Source organism: Strongylocentrotus purpuratus, unplaced genomic scaffold (assembly GCF_000002235.5).
Source record: "Strongylocentrotus purpuratus isolate Spur 01 unplaced genomic scaffold, Spur_5.0 spur5_scaffold_14, whole genome shotgun sequence".
In the NCBI taxonomy this organism is placed as follows: Eukaryota; Metazoa; Echinodermata; class Echinoidea; order Camarodonta; family Strongylocentrotidae; genus Strongylocentrotus; species Strongylocentrotus purpuratus.
The window spans coordinates 23,639,232-23,660,199 of record NW_022145599.1 but is presented as its reverse complement, the minus strand read 5'-3'; the positions used below and the strand labels follow the sequence as shown (position 1 = coordinate 23,660,199).

The window sequence follows — 20,968 nt, the reverse complement described above, 5'->3', positions numbered from 1 at the left end:
AGTTGAACAAATTGTAAACAATGTTGCTCGAAACGAAAGTAATTTTGTTAAACATTCGCTGTTTAAAATTTAATGACTGCTTTATTTACTATACGAGAGCTTTTAGACAGTGTTGTTTACATATGACGTCATGTGTCACGTGCCAGTAAAGTGCGCGTTGGCTAAAAGATTTGTTTCAAATCATGGCCAACCAAGCTGTAGACGTGTCGTGGATGAGTGGAAACGTCGCCGGACTGTCGATCACAAGGTCCACGGTTCGAGTCCCGCCGCGGAACTAATGTCCTATGGCAGCCTAGCATAGCCGGGTAATGTTGGAGCGCCTTGAGGACCTTGCAAGTTCGATACGTGCGCTATATAAGAATCCAATATTATTATTATTATTTAACAACAGCTCCTTTTTAAACAACTTTCTTTAAACAACCCAGTTGGTGTAAACAACCCCCACTGAACAACAGCTCCTTTTTAAACAACTTTCTTTAAACACCCAGTTGGTGTAAACAACCCCCACTGAACAACAGCTCCGTTTTAAACAACCGTCTTTAAACAACACCAGTTGTTTAAATTGTGATTTTAAACAAGTTGTTCAAATGTTGATCAACTAAGTGTTTAAACTTTAAACAACTCGAGTTGCTTAACATTTTAAACAACTCTTAGATCAGGTCACCCGTTAATCAACAGTTGTTTAAACTTTTAAACAACATGTTCACTAAATTTTTAACTGTGTATACATAGGTCACTCGCACGAGGAAAGTAGCTAACATATTTTAGTTGCTGTTTTTGTGATGTTGTTGGAATAATGTCTGATTATAGGCCAATTGTAGGGTTTTTGCCTTTAATGATTCGGTTCATTTAGGTTGTATGTTCCAAGTAACTACATTGTAGTTTTTTTTCTTCTTTTCTTTGATATAAATTACGTTTAATTGTTTACCAAACTTTAAATATATATCACCGTTTACAAAGATTTTGGAAACCAATGCTATTTCACTTGACATGCGAGGCATATTGGCACTGGACACCATCGCGAAACTGAGTTTGTACGAGAAACTCCTTATTAATTTGTCTTTTTCTTTTTCTTTCAAAATGATTGTTTGTCAAACATAGGTTTTTGTACACAATTAATCATTTTTTTCATTCTAAAAATTAATTTTCCTGTATTTATATTTTTCTCTTGCCAGAAGTTTACTTGCATAATACTTATGGTTGATTTCTCAAGCCTGTTTTCAATTGTAAGTTAATAATCAGCCAATCAGATCATCGGATTCTGCTTTTATTTGTTGAATTCTTGGTCCTGATGTGCCAATGTCAGTGGATGTATATTTGATTGAAATGTTCAACCAATCACTTGTGTTAGGCCACAGACCTAACTTCACGTTAATGAGCTATTGATTTGTCCACCCTAGTTTTGTTTTGGGTTTTTTGTAATTTTTCTTTTTTCTTGATTAACTTCTCTATTCATATTAATCAATCAAGCAATCGTCATTCAAATGAGATTTCCATCATGATATTTGTACATGTATATGATTTCGAGTTATAATGCTATATTTTTCTTCTGAAATAATGATTAATATCTGATTTGATTTGTTTGTTAATTTTCAAGTATTATTTCCAATAATTGGATGCAATCCTATTTATTCAAACTCCCTGTTAAGTGAATATTCGTGTTTTAATAACCACGTGGCAGCAATTAAAAACACGCAACTTTTGAATGTAACGATCATATTTGTTGTAGTTTCCCCTCTATACCCTCATGAAAATTCTCACTCGATATCCCCCCCCCCCCTCTCTCTCTCTCTCTCTTGCTCTTTATATATATATATATATATATATATATATATATATATATATATATCCCTCTCTCTCTCTCTCTCTGTATATATCCCCTTCTCTCTCTCTCTCTCTCTCTCTCCCTCTCTCTCTCTCTAGCTTTATCTCTCTCTTTTCTTTGTTTTTCTTCTGTATTCTTCTCTTTTATTTTATAATCGTTCTCTTCATTCCCAAAGCCTTCGCAATTGTGCTTAATATTGTTTGAAAATGTGCTCTTCAAAACCTTATGCATGGTGCTTGGGGCGGTAGGAATGGGTCGTTCTTATGCTGCTTCGCTTTATATACGTCAAAGTATACACGTTTTTATATCTATGAGTTGTACGTTTAATATAGTCTTTAGAGTTAGATGATATGAATTGATATTGCGCAGAATTTGTTTGATCGAGTGTTTTGAGATGTTCTCATATTGTGTAGAGTTTTAAAAGTGTTATTGTAACGTTGTGGGTTTAAAAAAAACATCAAAACTAAGAAATAGATTATTATCGGAGTTTTATTCACGATATAGAGTGACGTTATATTGTAATAGTTGGATGGAAAGTTATTTATGAAGTTTGTACTGGTTTTCTGAGTATAGAATATCCATGTCTTTGTTTTATTGTTGTTGATGATGAACGGTTATTCATGTGATTTAAAAATTAAAATGCACAGCATTTAAAAAGCTCATGCCAAAAAGTTGTATATTTTTCTTGTAATTCCTGTGTGTTATGTAGTCGAATATTGCTCACTTTAATATCTTCTTGTTCGACTTCTGAGTCTTTTCTAGTTTTGTCATCTTCTCATTCGTCTGTATTATGCCTCCATCGTCCTACTTACTGTTTCATCTTTGTTCCAAAAATTGCCAATGATAAACAAACTTGGAACAAGAACATTTATTTTTAGGAAGTGGTAGATGAGAAACTAGACACGGCAAATGAAATGGTATTTTAGTGTGTGGATAGACGAGAAGACACGGATGGAAGACAAGGTATAGAACTAAAAGGGAGAGAGAGAGAGAGAGTTTTGAGAAAATGAATTCAGACTAACATGATTAATTTTTACTAGCTTAACTTACTATAATGTTTATTCAGCAACAATAAACAAGAAAGGGGCACTGTTTATTGTTCAAATGTTTCATTTAAACCGTCGATAAACGACAATGAAATTTGTATCAAATTAAAGTCAATACTCTACCAACATCAATACAGATCAAGTTTTGGACGTTCACGCTTGGATGGGCATGTAACTGTTAGAAGGTCTGATAAGAAAAATGCAAAGAATATAGCAAGTAGCCAATTCAAATGTGCATCTTTCAGACATTCTTGTTCTTAATTGAAAACAAGGAATGAGAAACAATGAACAGGATTGAGATCTCGATGTCAAATGTCGTCTCAGAACCACATGGTTTTGACAAGCACGGTCAACATGCCTCTCCTTTCCACCCAAGATCATGGACGAGTCTGTGGCATATCTCCAATGCTCATCAACATTTTAATGGCCAGATGATGGTATGAGTCCGATTGCATAATCGTCTTAATGAGGATTGAATTTTGTTTATTTTGAAATTATGTAAGATAACTTTATATTAAACATTAATTTGAAACAGTGTCTACTTTCTTTTTACCATCACCACTCCTCCCCTAACGAAAACTTCGCTGGTGTCGTTCGTTTCCTATACCTCTCGAGGAGTTGTACCACTGCGTCGCGACCCGACAGTTACGGGCGTTTCGCGGTGAGGAGAACGCTAGCTCGAGCCAAACTGTTCACGTCGACCTACCAACATGTACATGTACAAGCCCTGAATGGGCATTGTGTCTCAAAAATGATTTACGCCCTCATGTGACAGTTGTAGGGAAATGGGACAGCAGTCAAAGCGAATGGATGTTTCGTGTCGAATGCAAGGGTGTGAAGTTAAAGTCTTCCAACAATTTTTTGTTGTTGTGGGGTTATACAATGGATACAATATTGCTTCTCATTATGATAAGACAGTATAGTTTTCGTAATCTAGTAGATACGTCACCCAATAAGTGATCATGGTTCGCGGTTCGAGTCCCGCCGCGGAACTTATTTCATTTGGAAAGACATTAACTTACATTTACCACTCTCCACCAAGGTAAATGAAATGGGTACCTGGTATGAATTAATTCTTTGAATGCTTCTCAGGGCAGAAGGGCTCAAGCCAGAGTAATAATACTACTTTGGAAGCGCCTAGGGCATGTGAATCATCTTTGTTATGCTTTTCAGTGCTGTTTTATGTTTTAATGCTAATGTTTATGTTACATCTGCTACTGGTAAAATTGATTTGTTCAAACCCTCTGTGTAAAACACAAGCTCCTTTGTTCATGCGAGTCTACCATTTTTTCACGGTATTGTGTGTGTTTTAATCATGGTAATAATACATGATGATGATGATCCACAGCACTTGTATGGCGCCATTTGTCTGTTTCAAACATTCAAAGGCGGCCGCTCATCCAATATCGCATGTACTACACAGTCTACAAATTTGCTTATTTCATTATGTCAATGCTTTGTAAAATGTGAAAGAATTACTGGAATCCTTTGTTGATAGGGCTCTGATCACAACCAGAGTCCCTAGCTTTGAAAGATCTTATGCATGGAATTCTGAATTTAATTCATTTTCTGTTAATCACACTAAAATCTCCTTTTCAGAACATACAGGTGCTTATCGTACTTGGATAGAAAATGGCTTTCATATCATGTACTGTTGCATTACGCCATCTATTGGCACCTGTATCTCAGCATAACACGTTATCTGATGACGGTCCCCTTTGAACTTTTATTTTGACCTGGTTTAAACTTAAGTTGCATCTCATGCTCTCCCTGAATGTCGCCACCTTCGATGACAAGCGCAAATCCAGCTTCATTCCCATTGGTCCGATACTTATGAATATTCATAAGTTGAATGCAAGGAAAAGTTGTTGAATATAATTATAATTGTTCTGTTTTCCCACAATAATCAATGTCACCCAATGCTCATCGCGCAATTTTAATTCCACTGAGATATTTCTAGGATATCGGAGAATTTGTGATGATGATGATGATGCACAGCAGTTTTATGGCACCATGTCATGTGTATGTAACAAAACATAACAAAACAAACAACCCCTCCCCCCAGGCGCGTAGCCATGTGAGGACGTTCGAGAACGGTACAAATCGTCAAAACTTCCGCGCTTCGCGCAACTGAGTTCAAATTAAGAAATATGAGTCCAACGAATCGTCTTCTTTCTCTAATAATTTAATAAACGTCAAAGCTTCGCGCCAGAATTCAGACAAGGATTGAGAGTCGAGAAGGTACAATGAACCGTCTTCTTTCTCTAATAATTTAATGAAACGTCAAAGCTTCGCGCCAGAATTCAGACATTAAGATCGAGAGAGGTACAACGAATCGTCTTCTTTCTCTAATAATTTAATGAAACGTCAAAGCTTCGCGTGGACTGAATACATTAAGAGTCGAGAGAGGTACAACGAATCGTCTTCTTTCTCTAATAATTTATGAACGTCAAAGCTTCGCGCGACTGTATTCGACAAGGATTATGAGTCTACAACGATCGTCTTCTTTCAAGCTTCCGCGCTTAACTCTCCCTTAGGGAGCGCGCTTCGCGCGCTCTTTAAGTGATTCGCACGCTTCGCGTGCTCACTAAAATAAATCCTGGCTACGCGCTTGCCTCCCCCTTTGAATTTACTCGTAATAATCATAACCCCCCCCCCCTCCCCCGACCTCATTGGATTTTTTCAATAATGGCTCATGATAGTCCCCTCCATATAGCGCCCGCACACTTCCTCCATCTCTTCCTTCTAATTTATATTTGCCTTTGCTTTCCTTGTCTTTGCTTCCTCACAACATATCTGTTCTGTGTTTGCTTTGTTTCTTGTATTACCCCCCCCCCTTTTTTTTTTTCTACACTCCCTCTCTCCCTCCCACTCCCCCTCTTTCTCTCTCTCTCTCTCTCTCTCTCTCTCTTTCTTTCTCTCTTTTATTTCAGTCATAACAAGAAGACCGACACCAGATCGATATACCGATCGGTTTAGAGTCGGCATAGTCAGATTGGTGGTGTGACTGAGTAGTACTTATATTAAGCACATCTTCTCTTATCACAACTGAATATTTTTTGCCAGAAGTCTGTAATGATACAAGTTCTGATTTTGTACATATCTATCCACTAATATCTGTGTACTGTATTCCTAGATAATGAGTGCATCTATGCCTAAGACTAAAGGTATTTTTCGGAACAAATGAAATTCTTAAATATTTCTATCGTATGAATTTTCACTCTTTCTTGTCTATGGAATGTTGGTATTGAATTTCTAATTTTTCTAATTTTCTAGGGAAAATTGATAAACGGTTTGTTAAACCGTTTATCAATTTTAAGTACTTTAATATTAAGTACTTTAACTGGCACGTCAAAATAGTAAATAGTAATCTACCGTATAGAGTGTTTGAATTACACAGACGAAAAGAAAACACTTGGAAGTCTCCCCTTATTTTCAATACTTTTATTCATTTTCTTTAATTCTTTTGAACGTTGATAAAAAGAGACGGAACAAATATATACATACATCACTCTTGAAATAGATATACAATTTCGACATGTTGCATAACGATATACAGATAATGTCTTCCATTTTGTTTTCTTGATTCCATTAATATATTTTGATTGTCCCCAGTCTCCTCATCATACATACAACCCTGTCACCAATCCTCTTACATAAATACGCAACCATTATTCCCAGTACACCATTGATGACTTAATAATTATGATTATAAAATTTATATTCAAAATGGAAAGTAGAGCCTCTAATAATAAGTATGGTATTTTGAATTACACAAACGCCAAGGAAAACAGAAAAAGCTACTCTTCTTTTCGAGAGGCTTACGTTAAGCGCTTAACATTTACCAGGTCAGGTTTCATAACACTTGTTATCAATATCAAGTTATACAATAACTTAACTTTTAAAAGCTATACTGAAATAATTGCATTTCATTGGCTGTAAGCGAGCTTACCATTGAATGAAACCTGGTCCAGGTCAACACTTATATCTAACCCCAACACAATCCCATTTAAAGTTGATAAATGAAAGAAATACCATCCGAGTTGTAATATTCTCAGTTTCTCTCAGTTGTGTTATACCCTATAGTTACATCAAAGACAAAAAACTGACTACAGAACGACGATAGACCGAACAAACTATTCAAGATGGCACAAAAGCGGTCGGTATGAAGTCTGCTTCGAATCGACTGGGCGATATGACTTTGCTATTATTCAACAACCAATCCTTCGTTATCAGTAATTGTACAAAGGCACAGCAGCCAATCTACCTTCATGAATCAGTCCATTTATTATTATTGAACTCCAAAGATGAGAATAATCTTCATTCACATTTGTCACCATTTTCGAGCCTCAAAGACACAACAACCTTAGAATACACGTATACACCTACAGGCTACAGGCATTCTTTATTGCTGCGTATATCAAGAACAAATATATGTCCAACCCCTTCGCCGCTCTATCAATAATGCAAGATATTCATGATATTACTTCTAAATGTCGCCCGAGGCACTCTAATGCAATCGAAATTAGATTTCAATCGTTTGCTATATGTAAGCTGCAGCTGCAGTACCCTAATATGGAACGGCTTGTTATGCATTTCAATCTCAATTTTGATAGATGAGTTATGAGGGCATATCCATTATGGTTTTTCATAGGACTCATACCATTTTTATAGCCCTTACCCTCCTCAAAGAAAAAGAGATATTAAAGGTTAGGAACAAAATCGTTGAGCAAAAAGACAATTTCAACAACCCAACACAAAGTAAAGAAATTTCAAGCATTTATCGTATGTACTATTTTAGTGTCAATGAAATGATGGTTCTTTTGCCACACTTGCCCAATCTCATCTCTACACCCCTTCCCCCATCCCTCCCTCCCTTCCTTCCTCCCTCCATCCTCTGGAGAGAGACTATGCGGCAGGAAAAATAGAAACAGTGAAAGAAGAATACTCTTCAATATCAATTTCAAATAGCATATCACCTAGTTCAGAATAGACATATACCCCTATATACACCTATGTTCAATAAAGCTCTGAATTCTCTTTAGCTATTGGATCAGACACGTTTTTTCACGCATCTACATAATAACTCCATCTACATGTACATAATAACTCCATCAAATCAACATTCACCGATGATTTATAAACTCAATTATTATATCACTTCTTTCATATTAATTATAGACCTTCATTCGATAAATTTCTGCACAATATATACGCCTTATTGCATTCAACAATGATGATTGGAAATTATACATGTATATCTCTGTTCATGTTTCCACAAAATAGACACGTACACAAAACATTGTTCAGCCCAAAATTTATCAATTCTTTTCCATAGATTTCGGAGCATAATGTCATTAGAATATTGCGTATCGTCGTGTGCACAGCTCCATCTCACTGATAACATGTGCTGAAGAATAATCATGCATTTAGAAAGAACACTTTAAATCTAATTCACTAAAAGAGAATAAATGAGTAAAAGAATTTGACTGTTTGGCTGATCATGAAGTTAATGTTGAGTGATAAAAAGGGTGATGATAAATTATAAGTACCACAAAACAATCCCAATGAATTATTTCTTATTTCCCAGTCCATATGTTACTTTTTTTCTTTAGTATAAAAGCAGATTCAATATTGTCAATTTTCATGTTCGGCAAATTCGTTATTCTACTCACTGAATCGGTATTCATGTTGCTGATGAGTTGTGTCATCGTATACAAGTTCTCTAAATACCGTTCAAACACCTGTTTTATTTCTAAAAAAATAAGTAGAGGGGGTATTTTAAAACTATGAAGCCTTGTTTGTTCTTGTAATAATAATTTAGCTGTTCAAGTTTAGATTTACTATTAATTAAAGTGGCTGGTTTCGTCTTTCCAACTAATTTCTAAATTAAATGCCATCAAAGGAAAAAATAAATATACATCACACCTAAATTAAGCAAAATAATGATAAAGATAGTAAGCATTTCTACTACGCACTTTCTGGTACTGTACCACTCAAGGCGCTACAACGTAAGTACTATCTTAGCACCAAAAAAACACACCCAAAAACCACCCCGATGGCCATGGTTGCAAAGCCTCTTTTTGATAAAAAGATTTATCATTTGGGAAGCCTCTTTTCATGCTTTTGGAAGATAAATAACTCGATTTTTGTCAACATATGAATAAAAAGACCAACGAGTTTAGAAAAATGTATTCTACGAATGTCGAGTGCGTCTTTCGAGACGATGTAACCGGAAACATGATTGGAAAGACATACTAAATAGTCAAAGACCATAAAGAGCTGGATAGTGTATTATCAACTGATACAAATGTGTAGTTTTTATCAGAGTTTAATTGAAATACTGTAGGTAATTAAGAACATGATCGTGAAGACTTTTGAGAAATCAACTGAAGGACGAATTGAATACCTGGTTGTGTACCCTATAGAAATCATTCTTGGATTGGACAATACATCATTTTAATAGGAGATGGACCAGGATATTGGAATTGCCTTGAGCTAGTTCTTTACGAAAGTATTCGCGATCATGTTGTATTGTGTTCTCATTAGAAGAAAGGAAACATGATTCATTAATTTACAGGAGATGAACAGGAAGTCGTGACCTCAAGGTCATATCTTAGAACCGTAATCATTCTTCATCCATGTGAAGTTTTTTAATGTCAGTATACTCGTGGCAAAATCATGCGCTTTGAAGAGTTCCTTGAGTTTCCTCAATACTGTCCGATCAACAGGAGGGTGCTCCAACCCCTTGGTGGACCGTAGACACTGCTTGAAAGGTTCTGAAAGACAGAAGAAGCCCTTTTCTTTGTCGAAATAGAATCTGCTGCTATTAAAGTAATGCGGAACTTCAATGAATTGCTCGATTTCGTTAAGAACGGCGACAGGATTATGGGTGAAGTTGTCGCCGTCGACGAAAAGGAATCGTGAGCGTGGGAAGAGCTTAAGCCACGATAAAATATATTTATCGTACATACTATGTGTGATGATATCCACGTTTGTCCTGATACGACCTGACGAGGTCGTGATGTATTTCTCGAATTTACTGGAGTTGAAAGTCCTCTTGGCGATCACCTTTGCTTCCTCAGTGTCTACCTTATATTTCTCTTTAATCTTGTTGAGCTGCTCGAAAGTGAATTCAGATATTGTCCGCCTGACTGGGTTGCAGAGAATGACGATGAACTTAGTAGTTGGTGGTAAATCTGATTTGATGCGTTTGGCCGCATCACTCGAGAAGAAATACCCGGGAGATTTCTCCATTCCGACTTGGCCAGTCGCAGTGGGTCGCATGATCTGTACGTACCAGTCAATGCCTTTCTTGTAGTTCTGCGTAAAGAATTTCGCCTCGGCTCTTTTAGAGAAGACAACGTTGGGATGCGTATCTAGAAAGACACGTAACGCTCCAGTGCCACATTTCTTGGTGCCCAGGACGACGACATCAGGTAGGCGCTTCTTGCATTCATTCATCGTCAGGTACTTCTCTGGAAGCAATGCAAGTGAACCGTCCTCATGACGCCTGTGACAAGTACTGAGGTACTCCTTGGGAATCACCTCCCGGACGGTCTGTTGTCTTGCGGGAATTGCTTCGGGATGACTCAGGGCTATGAAGGACAGAGAGAACGTAAGCGTGACCAGTACCAGACCGATTGCGAACCGATTGGTCATCCCGACTTTCCGATGAAATTTGGTAGGGACCCCTAGTTTCATGGCGTGGTCGTCTTGCATCTCTTGGGGTTCCCCAAGGTTCATTTTGTTACCCTATCTACCAGAATATAACGTAGCAGAATGGAAGAGACACCAGCTAACAGATACATCATTGTCAGAATGCAAACTACTGTATCCAAATGTAATATATTTTATTATATTCGTCGCATCCTTTAAAAAATGATGAGTAGCAAAATTCCACCGTCGTTCTTACTTATTCATTAAGGGTCCCTCAAAATGAGAACGGTCGATGGGTAAACTCACTAGGATTTACATCCAGTCATCAAACTAATCCACTTCAGAGCATACTGGGACGTTTTAATCCGATCTTCAATTTTGTGAGCACGATCCTTGCCCATGGGTTTCAATCGTGACCTCCTATATCAGGAGTTTTTTTCCAAACTGTATTACCGACATCGATCGCCTGTAGTCGTCCCGCGAAGCGTCTTTATAAATGTCTAATCTGTGGATGACAAGGACAAAAAGAGAAAAAAACGTAATGTTAGTTTGACTGCACCTTTAAAATGCATTGATTTACAGCAATTCCATTTGACAGAAGTTTCAATAAGAGAAAATTTATGACACTAAATTATGGATATTCATTATATTTTGAAGAAAATGCACGTATACTTAATTCGTTTCACATAAATATCTGGCGGACTGTATTATGTCGGCTTATCAAAACGATAAACACTATGTTATAAAGATAACCACGATAATTAGGCAACTTTCTTATTGACTCGACATGACATAATCATATTGCTCGGCACTGTCGAATAAAGTGTGATCAGCATTTTGAATGTTTAATGCATTTTCAACCAGAGAAAAAAAATTCCACAGGCATTATCGTATAATTATGCGAGTGTAACGTATTCCTAGCATATCATTTTCCATCTCCCTCCTCGCAACATTAACGTTCGCAAAAATAAATGTCGATGAGAAATTCGTGCAGTTCTTCTTTCCTTCATGATTCCATAATTGCTAAGAGCCAATAGGGCCTAGACTCTTTGAGAAAAGTTACGAGCTAATGCCCTTTTCTCCTCAATGGCCTTAACAGACAACATGCATGCACGACACCAGTACGATGTCAGCATGATCTGAATGAGTCCTTATCAGAAGCGCTTCACCGGGGGACGGACAAAATGACGCCAAAGTCAACTGCGATAAGTGCAGTATACCGCTTCACACGTGTAGCCACGCTCCATATAATTCGATATGTGACCAAAAGATCAGAGGGAACAAAATTAAATAAGACGGTGAGGGTGTGAAGTCGGTTTCTTATTCTCTCATCTAATTACGAATAAGATCATGTCCGCAATCTAGCAATGCGATGTGAGTGAACTATTTCTGGATGTTGGAAGTCAATCAAATATTAAACTGTCTATTTGGAGCCAGAAGGGCGCTAATTCCTATACCTTCAAACAGAGTTAACGTCCTTCTTGCTATGAACATAATTCATGTATTAAGTGGGTAGTGCACAGCTCTAGGAGAACGGTTGTACGGCATTCTATTTATATAACAAAGAGGCATCTCTAGAGGTAATGGGGTCGGATGTGACGGCCAAAATTTCAAGTTTTGTATCGATAAAATCGTTTATGTGGACACTATCGGAATTTTTTAAAATCAAAATTATAACATGTTTGCATTTTAATGTTCTTGTTCCTTTATACTTGTTGGGATACTTCAGGCCTACTTTTAAAAATAAACTGTCCGACACCCCCAACCATATAAATATACATATATTGCTAGTGACGCCCCTGAGCATACATGGCTGATGTGAGAAATTAAATCTTATATGCGAGTCAACAAACTGGTCCACTCGGTTTTTGTATTACATCCATGCCTATAATGGCTTCTATATTTCACAGTCATAACCCGACACTTGAAAGGTTCGCCCAGCGGCTCTCGAGTTGTCGTAACATCTAATGGATGCAAGCCCAGTAGATGCAGTAGTATTCAAAGAGGTACTTGAAAGCGAAAAAAGTAACTACATATACGTGTATATCTGAATTAATTTGTGTATGAGAGGCCAACTCATCTCTTGTTCCCAACCATTGAACCAACCCATTAAATCGAGCAAGAATTAAGGACGCCAACTCATTTCTTACCAATCACATAAAATGGATTTGTGTAGCTAGTTATAAAATCAGCTGGCATTAAATGGGTTAACCCTTAAGGTGAATGGGGAAACACTCGGCGCACGGAACCCGGGAGCGGGTGAGGGGGATGCATGCCAGATAGATGAGGCCCCCTCTCTCTGGCATGCAACCCCCCCCCCCCTCCCCCCTCACCCGCTATAGGGTTCCGTGGGCCAAGGGGACAATCGGAACTGTTCTAATGTTTTACGTATTAGTTTTAGCGGGTTGAGGATAAAAGACAGACAGACAGAATGGAGAGAGAGAGAGAGAGAGAGAGAGAGAGAGAGAGAGAGAGAGAGAGAGAGAGAGAGAGAGAGAGAGAGAGAGAGAGAGAGAGAGAGAGAGCGGGGGGGGGGGGGTATCGTGTTTAATAAAACTACTGATCGAATTGTCCTCGTCGCAATGGCTTCCCGAACATACTTCTTCTGCAGGGGGTAAGGTTACTGACAGGGCAGATAGTATTGGGAATAGTGTGGGATTTAGTATTTAAGATGTTCATGAATCTCCTGTCTTACATCCCTTACCATACATGTACATCTCGTTCCGTGATGATTGTAAAAACAAACTAATTTCTATTTCGCTTTCATTATTCTCTGCCGATGTTTTGTTCTTCTTCTTTTCCTTTAACATCATCTTCGTTATCATCATCATCATCGTCATCATTCTCCTCCCCCTCCTCATCATCATAATGTTACCCGTTTGAGAGTATATAGATCATGGTTAAAGCACTTCAAGCCCATCATTGCCAATGAGTACAGGGGTGTATATGCTTTAAAGGCCCACTGCACTACTTTTAGCTACTTGCGCCCTCTATATAACAAACAATGACTAATCGGTGACCATTGGTCCCCCATGATCCTCTTTTTCTTATGTTAACTGAGAGCTGAGTTGATGAGATAACCACCTGTCCAGTGACCTTGCAGGGCAGTCTAATCCCTCCTATAAACTACGGCAGATAAGCTTTAACTTTCTAAAATGTATTATCTGTATTCAAGTTGTTTTTCATGCATTGTAAAAAATACTTTTGTCCATTTATATTAAGGATTATACTATTTACCAGGCTTAAGAAATGAGATGAACAGTAAATTACTATAAAATGTCAGACAATTTATCTTGCTTTAATGTAAAAAATAGGGAGATGGGGAGAAGGCAAAAGGAGACAGGGAGACAGAGACAGACAGACAGAGAAAGAAAGACAGAGAAGGATAGGATAGGAAATATGTCGGTGACAGTATTATATATGACAGTCGGCTTTCTGACCACAATTAGATCAAATGAGTTTCCAAAAAAGATTCAACATTTTCAAGCGAAATGCATAGCGGAACAACACGTAATATGCAAAAGCATGCTCTAGAACAAACGGTATGTACATAACGATCGGTTGGAGAAACAAAACCATAAATCGCCCACAAAATCAGGTTAAAATATTATTTAAGGGTATAAACCTTTTGTGTAAACATATTCCACTGCCACGTGTGTAGTTTAAACATAAATAGGTTTGGGCTTGAGAAGACGAACTTGTGCGTTAGAATCGTTCGTAAACTCAATATGTTCAAGCCTTTAGGAGGTATGTAAAAGCATAAAAATATGACTTTCAAGATTTACAGAGATTATGCTAAGATTATGGTGAATCCAACATAAAAACATTACAATTAATGTATAAATATGTATAGAAAGCAATTCGAGTAATATATATTTTGCTTGAAATGGTCCTGCCACTATGTTATAGATTATGAAATGATAATTATATCCATCATTCAATTAATGTAGCTACAATGAAGGCGCTATGAGAGCACGCCCCCCCCCCCCCCACCACCGGTCCCCCACCCCAACCCTATCAAATGACAGACGGAATAATCCATGAAACAGAATAGAAGAATAAAAGGGAGTGATGAATTAAAACGAAAAAGATAATAGGACCCCTTCCTATAAGACTCTAAAAATGCCTACAAAAAGGGAAAAATAAAAACATAAATCATCATGATAGTGATATTTGTGAAATATCCGAGGCTCAAAGCAACTCTGCAAGTGAAAGGTGAAGTGACTGGCTATGTTTAACTAGAATCAAATACAAAAAGAAAAAACACCTTTAAAAAGGAAAAGGCTAGAATTTCTCCAGACGTAGTCACCCTTTTCACTACATAACCTTTCCGAGGCACGCCACTGAAATCTAATATCATTTGAAGAATAAAAAACGGGATGCATGGCTTTTGCAACATTGGCGAACTCATAGTCGTCCCGTATAGCGTGCATGCTAACGCGATTCTGAGATTGACAACGACTTCAATTTCTACTTATCCTTGTAGGAGATATTGCTCTTTAACTTCCCTTTTCCCTCTATTTTTTAAACACAAAATGAACATTACATTGTACGTGCACGAGTGAGGTGTCATTTTTTTGCGGGTATACTTGCGGGTATACGTATATTTAATCGACAAAAATACGTAAGAAAAACCAAATCGACATATGCCGAATTGTACATCCCCTAGAGTTCATATTCGGAATACGTATACGCCATTGAATTGTTCGCGCATTTTAAAATTTGTCGGAAGTAGTTACGATCGCAATAAGCATGCTCTTGTGACGATCTCTAATTGTGAATAATAAGATTATTTAATTGAGCTTGAAGTTTAACCTACCGCTTGAAATAGAAAAATGAGGTCGAAACAGTTACTGTTACCTATCCCACACTCACACCAACAACACAAAATGTAGGCCTACATTAAATGGTCTATAACAATTTTTTGTCTTTAACCTTATGAAACTATTTAACCGTCTCCATTTCGAATGACAAATGCCAAGTTCAGTTGACGCTGATTCTAAAATTACGAATGAAAAATAGCTCAATTCAATACGTATACAAGTTCATACCAGCATGAAACCCCTTACCCCCCCCCCCCCCCCCCCGCTCATCTCTCAGCACATGTCTAAGAATCGTGGTCACGTCTCCTTTCTGTCAGTAATTGGTTTGATGAGGCATTAAGCCCGCGGGGTGCCAAAGGTCATGTCATGTCATATCACTGCCAATGTTAGGTGACGTCCAAGTCACATGGCCACCGGCTAGCAGGATAGGTGTGTGGATGACAGCGGATCGCATCCCTGTCATTCGTTACCGTAGTAACGGGTTCACCAACCGATGCAGTCTTTCAGCATATTCATTTTGAAAGAATAGTTCGCGTGACTGCATGCATATAATCATGAAGGGAAAGGTTTCAAACCATTACACCTTATATGCAAATCCCATCCCTTATTGGTACTAGTTATTCATATATTGGGGTATCATCCGTAATCTTCTTTCCAAATCCTCAGGGAATCCATAATACGTATTTTCCTTCAAATTCAAGTTTCATCTGTAATCAAGAGGCAGCAGGAACAGGCTTTTCTCACACCCCCCCCCCCCCCCAACACACACAAACACACTTACGATTCACCTCGTATCTTTTTTCCAGACCTCGTTTTAAACATTAATCTTCTTTCCAGAAGATTAACTAAAATTCTTCCCCATCTGTAATACTTGTCTGCCTGTTTTGCTTTAAAGACATACCCCACGCATATGTTACAAAGACATGAAAGATGTGACAAACATGCACTGAATGTATACGATACATTCCGTCTTCCATCTGAGGCGTGACATCAGAGGAGATCAGAAAGTGGTTACATCACCCCCACCCATCCTAGCTTCCCCCGTGGGTACATCATCTCCACCCATCCTAGCTTCCCCCGTGGGTACATCATCCCCACTCATCCTAGCTTCCCCCGTGGGTACATCATCTCCACCCATCCTAGCTTCCCCCGTGGGTACATCATCTCCACCCATCCTAGCTTCCCCCGTGGGTACATCACCCCCACCCATCCTAGCTTCCCCCGTGGGTACATCATCTCCACCCATCCTAGCTTCCCCCGTGGGTACATCATCCCCACTCATCCTAGCTTCCCCCGTGGGTACATCATCTCCACCCATCCTAGCTTCCCCCGTGGGTACATCATCTCCACCCATCCTAGCTTCCCCCGTGGGTACATCACCCCCACCCATCCTAGCTTCCCCCGTGGGTACATCATCTCCACCCATCCTAGCTTCCCCCGTGGGTACATCATCTCCACCCATCCTAGCTTCCCCCGTGGGTACATCACCCCCACTCATCCTAGCTTCCCCCGTGGGTACATCATCTCCACCCATCCTAGCTTCCCCCGTGGGTACATCACCCCCACCCATCCTAGCTTCCCCCGTGGGTACATCATCTCCACCCATCCTAGCTTCCCCCGTGGGTACATCACCCCTACCCATCCTAGCTTCCCCCGTGGGTACATCACCCCTACCCATCCTAGCTTCCCCCGTGGGTACATCATCCCCACCAATCCTAGCTTCCCCCGTGGGTACATCATCCCCACCAATCCTAGCTTCCCCCGTGGGTACATCATCCCCACCAATCCTAGCTTCCCCCGTGGGTACATCATCCCCACCAATCCTAGCTTTCCCTGCCCCCTTCATCACACCCTCTAATCTTCCTCCTCTCATTTTCAACTATCTCGATTTATCAAGGGAATGACACGGCTTCCTTTCTCAGCATGTCGCACACGGGGGTCCCTCCTCTTCCATCTCTCTTAATACATGCCACTGGGTTTGAAATGACGAGACCGCAAATAGAACGCATCAATGATGCACCTTCGGGCTCTGCTGAGTACCTTTCTTCATCTCAACAATCTAAAATTCTTTATGCGGCATACTAAAATAGCAAGTAAAAGTCTCGTCCCCGAGTATGTACGTCGCTATAATTGAATTGCATGCCTTCGGTCGGAGTACGAGAAGTGCGTGCAGGGACATAGATGGCACCGCGGGGTAAAGGGGCATCCCCGGTCCACTCTTTAATTACAAGTATTTTAAAACCTTTCCTTATCAACATTACAGGCAGGCATCCCTCTTATTCCATATTGCTCCAGATAAGTAGATTGATTGAGATTGAGATTTGATTGAGATTGAAAAGGTTTTATTGATTGCACTTCGCAGCCAGATGGCTGAATTATGAACAATTTACATTGGCAATGAATTATAATACATACAAATGTGGTTGACATTGTCACAAAGTATAATATACAGTATATAACAAAATTCATAACAAAGTTCATAAATAATACGACCAAGGCAATAACAGGCAAATTAATTCACGTTTAAAATATATCTTGTGAGGTGACACAAGAGTAGGTCAAAGGATGAGCAAGCAGGCCCTTTGCCCTTCAATACACGCTCTCATTCCCACACACGCTCCCATCCTCACTCCCGCACCCTGGACACTCTCATAAAAACTCACATTCACACTCTTATACACACTCCCATTCACACTCCCATATACACTAGCTAACGGTCTGCTCGCTCATCCCTGGACCTCTCGTGTCAAGGAGCGTCGGGTATTTAAAAAAAATAAACAACAAAACAAGTAAGTTCCTTCCCGACTTTCGTAAATTGGGGAGAAATAAGCAAATGAATTAAAAACTTGAACACCATTTGATCTGAATTGCCATGTCATGATTGCTACAAAACCTTATCACTATTCAATGTACATTTTAAAAAGATGTTACAAGTAATTATGGAAGCATAGAATTTAAAATTTAAAATGCGGAATGTAAAATGTAAAAATGTAAAAATGTAAAAATGTATGCAGACAATGAGACACCGGACCATTCAACAGGTAGACAATTAAGATTCATTCATGCATTCAACAGGTCTATTAGGTATGGAATTGAGCTATTTCTATAGCGGTTCGTTTTACAATGAAATTGACGATACTTGGTCCTTCTTCGCAGTGAATAATCTACATTATTGTTAACAGGTAACCAATGTTTACAAAGTGGGTTGTTGACAAGAGATGAAGCAAAATTAGTGCATAATTGCTTGCGTCTATCTGACAGGGTCTGCAAAGAACACACTTCAAGAGCTTTGTCATAATTAATATATTGATCACCTAGTATGGTCCTACATGCTCTTTTCTGGATTCGTTCCAAACTTAAGATATGACTTTGGGTGAGGTTTCCGTTAAAAACAGGTACTCCATAATCCAATATTGGGCGAATATATCCCTTGTAAATTGTTACTAGATCACAGAAAGGCAATCTGTATGTTTTGAGAATACGAAGCATGAAAAGTTTTTTATTAGCACGGCATAAAAGGTCTGAGATATGACTGTCCCATTTCAAATCGGACTGCACAGTTATTCCTAAAATTTTTGCTTTTTGTACACTGTTTAAGCACTCATCCCCAATAAACAAAGGTCTCTGATCAGCTATATTCTTAGAAAAAGAGATAAACATACAATGACATTTCGATGGATTAAGAGTCATGTTATTACGAAGAGACCATTGATAAAAATCAGATAAAGTATTTGGTAATTTAGATGGTTGTGATAATGTACGACTTTCAACTAATGTCAGATCGTCTACATACTTGAAGTATGGTACTTCTGAGTTAAAACAAGCATCATTTATCATTATTAGGAAAATAATTGGTCCTAATTTTGTACCCTGTGCTACACCGGCATGAGACGTTGACCAGTCTGAAAAATGACCAAGATATTTCACACGTTGTTGACGGTGTTCAATAAAATCTAAGATCCATGAAATAATACAAGGCCGAACATGAAGGTGGATTAACTTATTGGCAAGTATATTATGGTCTATACGATCAAAAGCTTTTGAAAAGTCTGTAAAGATAAGTGTAGATATGGACCGAGAATTTTCTGCATTTTTATAAATCTGGTGAAGCAAACGAATTAAGTAATGATTAGTTGACAGACCTTGACGGTTTCCGTATTGATTAATATCAATTTGAATTGAAATGTCTTCGAGTAACCATTTACATATATAAGACTCAGCTATTTTCGCAAAATAACTAGTTAGTGCTATAGGTCTTAAATTCTGAGGTATTACAGGCTTACATTTAGGAATTGGTGTGATCTCACATCGTTTCCACTGATATGGTACCACTGACAACTGGAAAGAAGTGTTTAAGATATCAGTAAGAGGTGTACAAAATTCCAGTGCAAACTCTCTAAGAATTCGCACTGGTAAGTCTCCACTTATAACAGACTTTTGTTGGTTTAACGAACTCAATTGTTTAAAAACTTCATAAGGTCGTACAATCGGACATGTTTCCTGAGCTGGTAAGTAAGCAGGTAAATTATTCCTACTAAGACCTGGAAGATCGGATGCCACCGCTAAAAAATGCTCGTTTATATAATTAGCAATATGTTTGAATTTGTCGGGGTCATTCGGGTCAATATTTGGTACTACAATTGGAGTATGTTTCTTTTCAGTATTTGTTAAAATCCGAATCTGCTTATACCAAGCTGCTGGGCTGTCACTTTTTAAGTTGCGAACTCTGGTGTTATAATATGAAATCTTCTGTCGTTTTATCAACCGTTTAACTTTGTTTCTAAGATGATGCCACAAACTTTTTGATTTGTTATTAAAAGCTTGCTGTCTTTGGCGGATAACATCTTTAACTTCAGCATTTATCCAAGGCTTATCTCTACAATGCAAACGAATCTCCTTAGTAGGAACATGTATATCCAACTGAGCTGGATCCAGCACGTTTTTCTTCGTTAGCTGGGCCCGGGTTGGGTTGTATGTCCCCGCATTTAAGGAGTTCGATGTTAAATGTAGACGCATGGTTGTTGTAGTAGGAGATGTTTGCATGTAGATACTTAAGATGGTGCAGGCTTTTTCCCTTCAGAGGAGGGACTCGAGTGTTGTACAGTACGACTCTTACAAAGTCATGTTCTGTTGAATAGTGTTGACCTTTTCCCGCCATTACCATAAAAGTATGTTTAAAGAGACAACGAACATATGAAAAAATAAATGACCTCGTGGTCATTCCGTCATGAAAGGGTAAATAGGGATTTCGTGTTTGTGAAAATGGCAAAATGCTTTTACAGACGGCAAAATATTACGTTACACGAATGGTTAAGGCTTGTAAGCAGAAAGAGAAAAAGGGTACTAGTAGGTCATTATAAAACAAATACCATTCCGGTGATCATTCAATGAAAGTGTTCTTCTAACATGTTTTCCTTGCAGAGCGGCTCTAAATTGTTATAGAATGCAATAAACATTACCTTGCCTTGCGCCGCTTCGCGCAATGAAGCTCACGTTCACGAAGTGAACCTAACCCGTCGTATCAATTATCTATCAACCACCATTCCATTCTCTTTTCTCTTCTAGTCGAGATTCGATAGTTTTTCCCCTCTCATCCTCTTCCATATCTCTTCTCA

General features: G+C 38.5%; 2 protein-coding genes across 2 annotated transcripts in view; one reads left to right on the top strand and one right to left on the bottom strand.

Moving 5' to 3' along the window:
- Nucleotides 1-6,300: 6,300 nt before the first annotated feature.
- LOC763114 (heparan sulfate glucosamine 3-O-sulfotransferase 1-like) overlaps nt 6,301-20,968 on the bottom strand; it is a 33,447-nt gene continuing 18,779 nt past the window's right edge. The window contains exon 3 of the mRNA XM_030984510.1: nt 6,301-11,035. Within this exon, the coding sequence (XP_030840370.1) occupies nt 9,481-10,617 (1,137 nt within the window). The 5' untranslated portion in view covers nt 10,618-11,035 and the 3' untranslated portion in view covers nt 6,301-9,480. The remainder of the gene's footprint in view (nt 11,036-20,968) is intronic.
- Nucleotides 16,304-17,257, top strand: LOC115923810 (proline-rich extensin-like protein EPR1). The gene has a single exon (XM_030985154.1). The coding sequence runs from the start codon at nt 16,304-16,306 to the stop codon at nt 17,255-17,257; it is 954 nt and encodes a 317-aa protein (XP_030841014.1).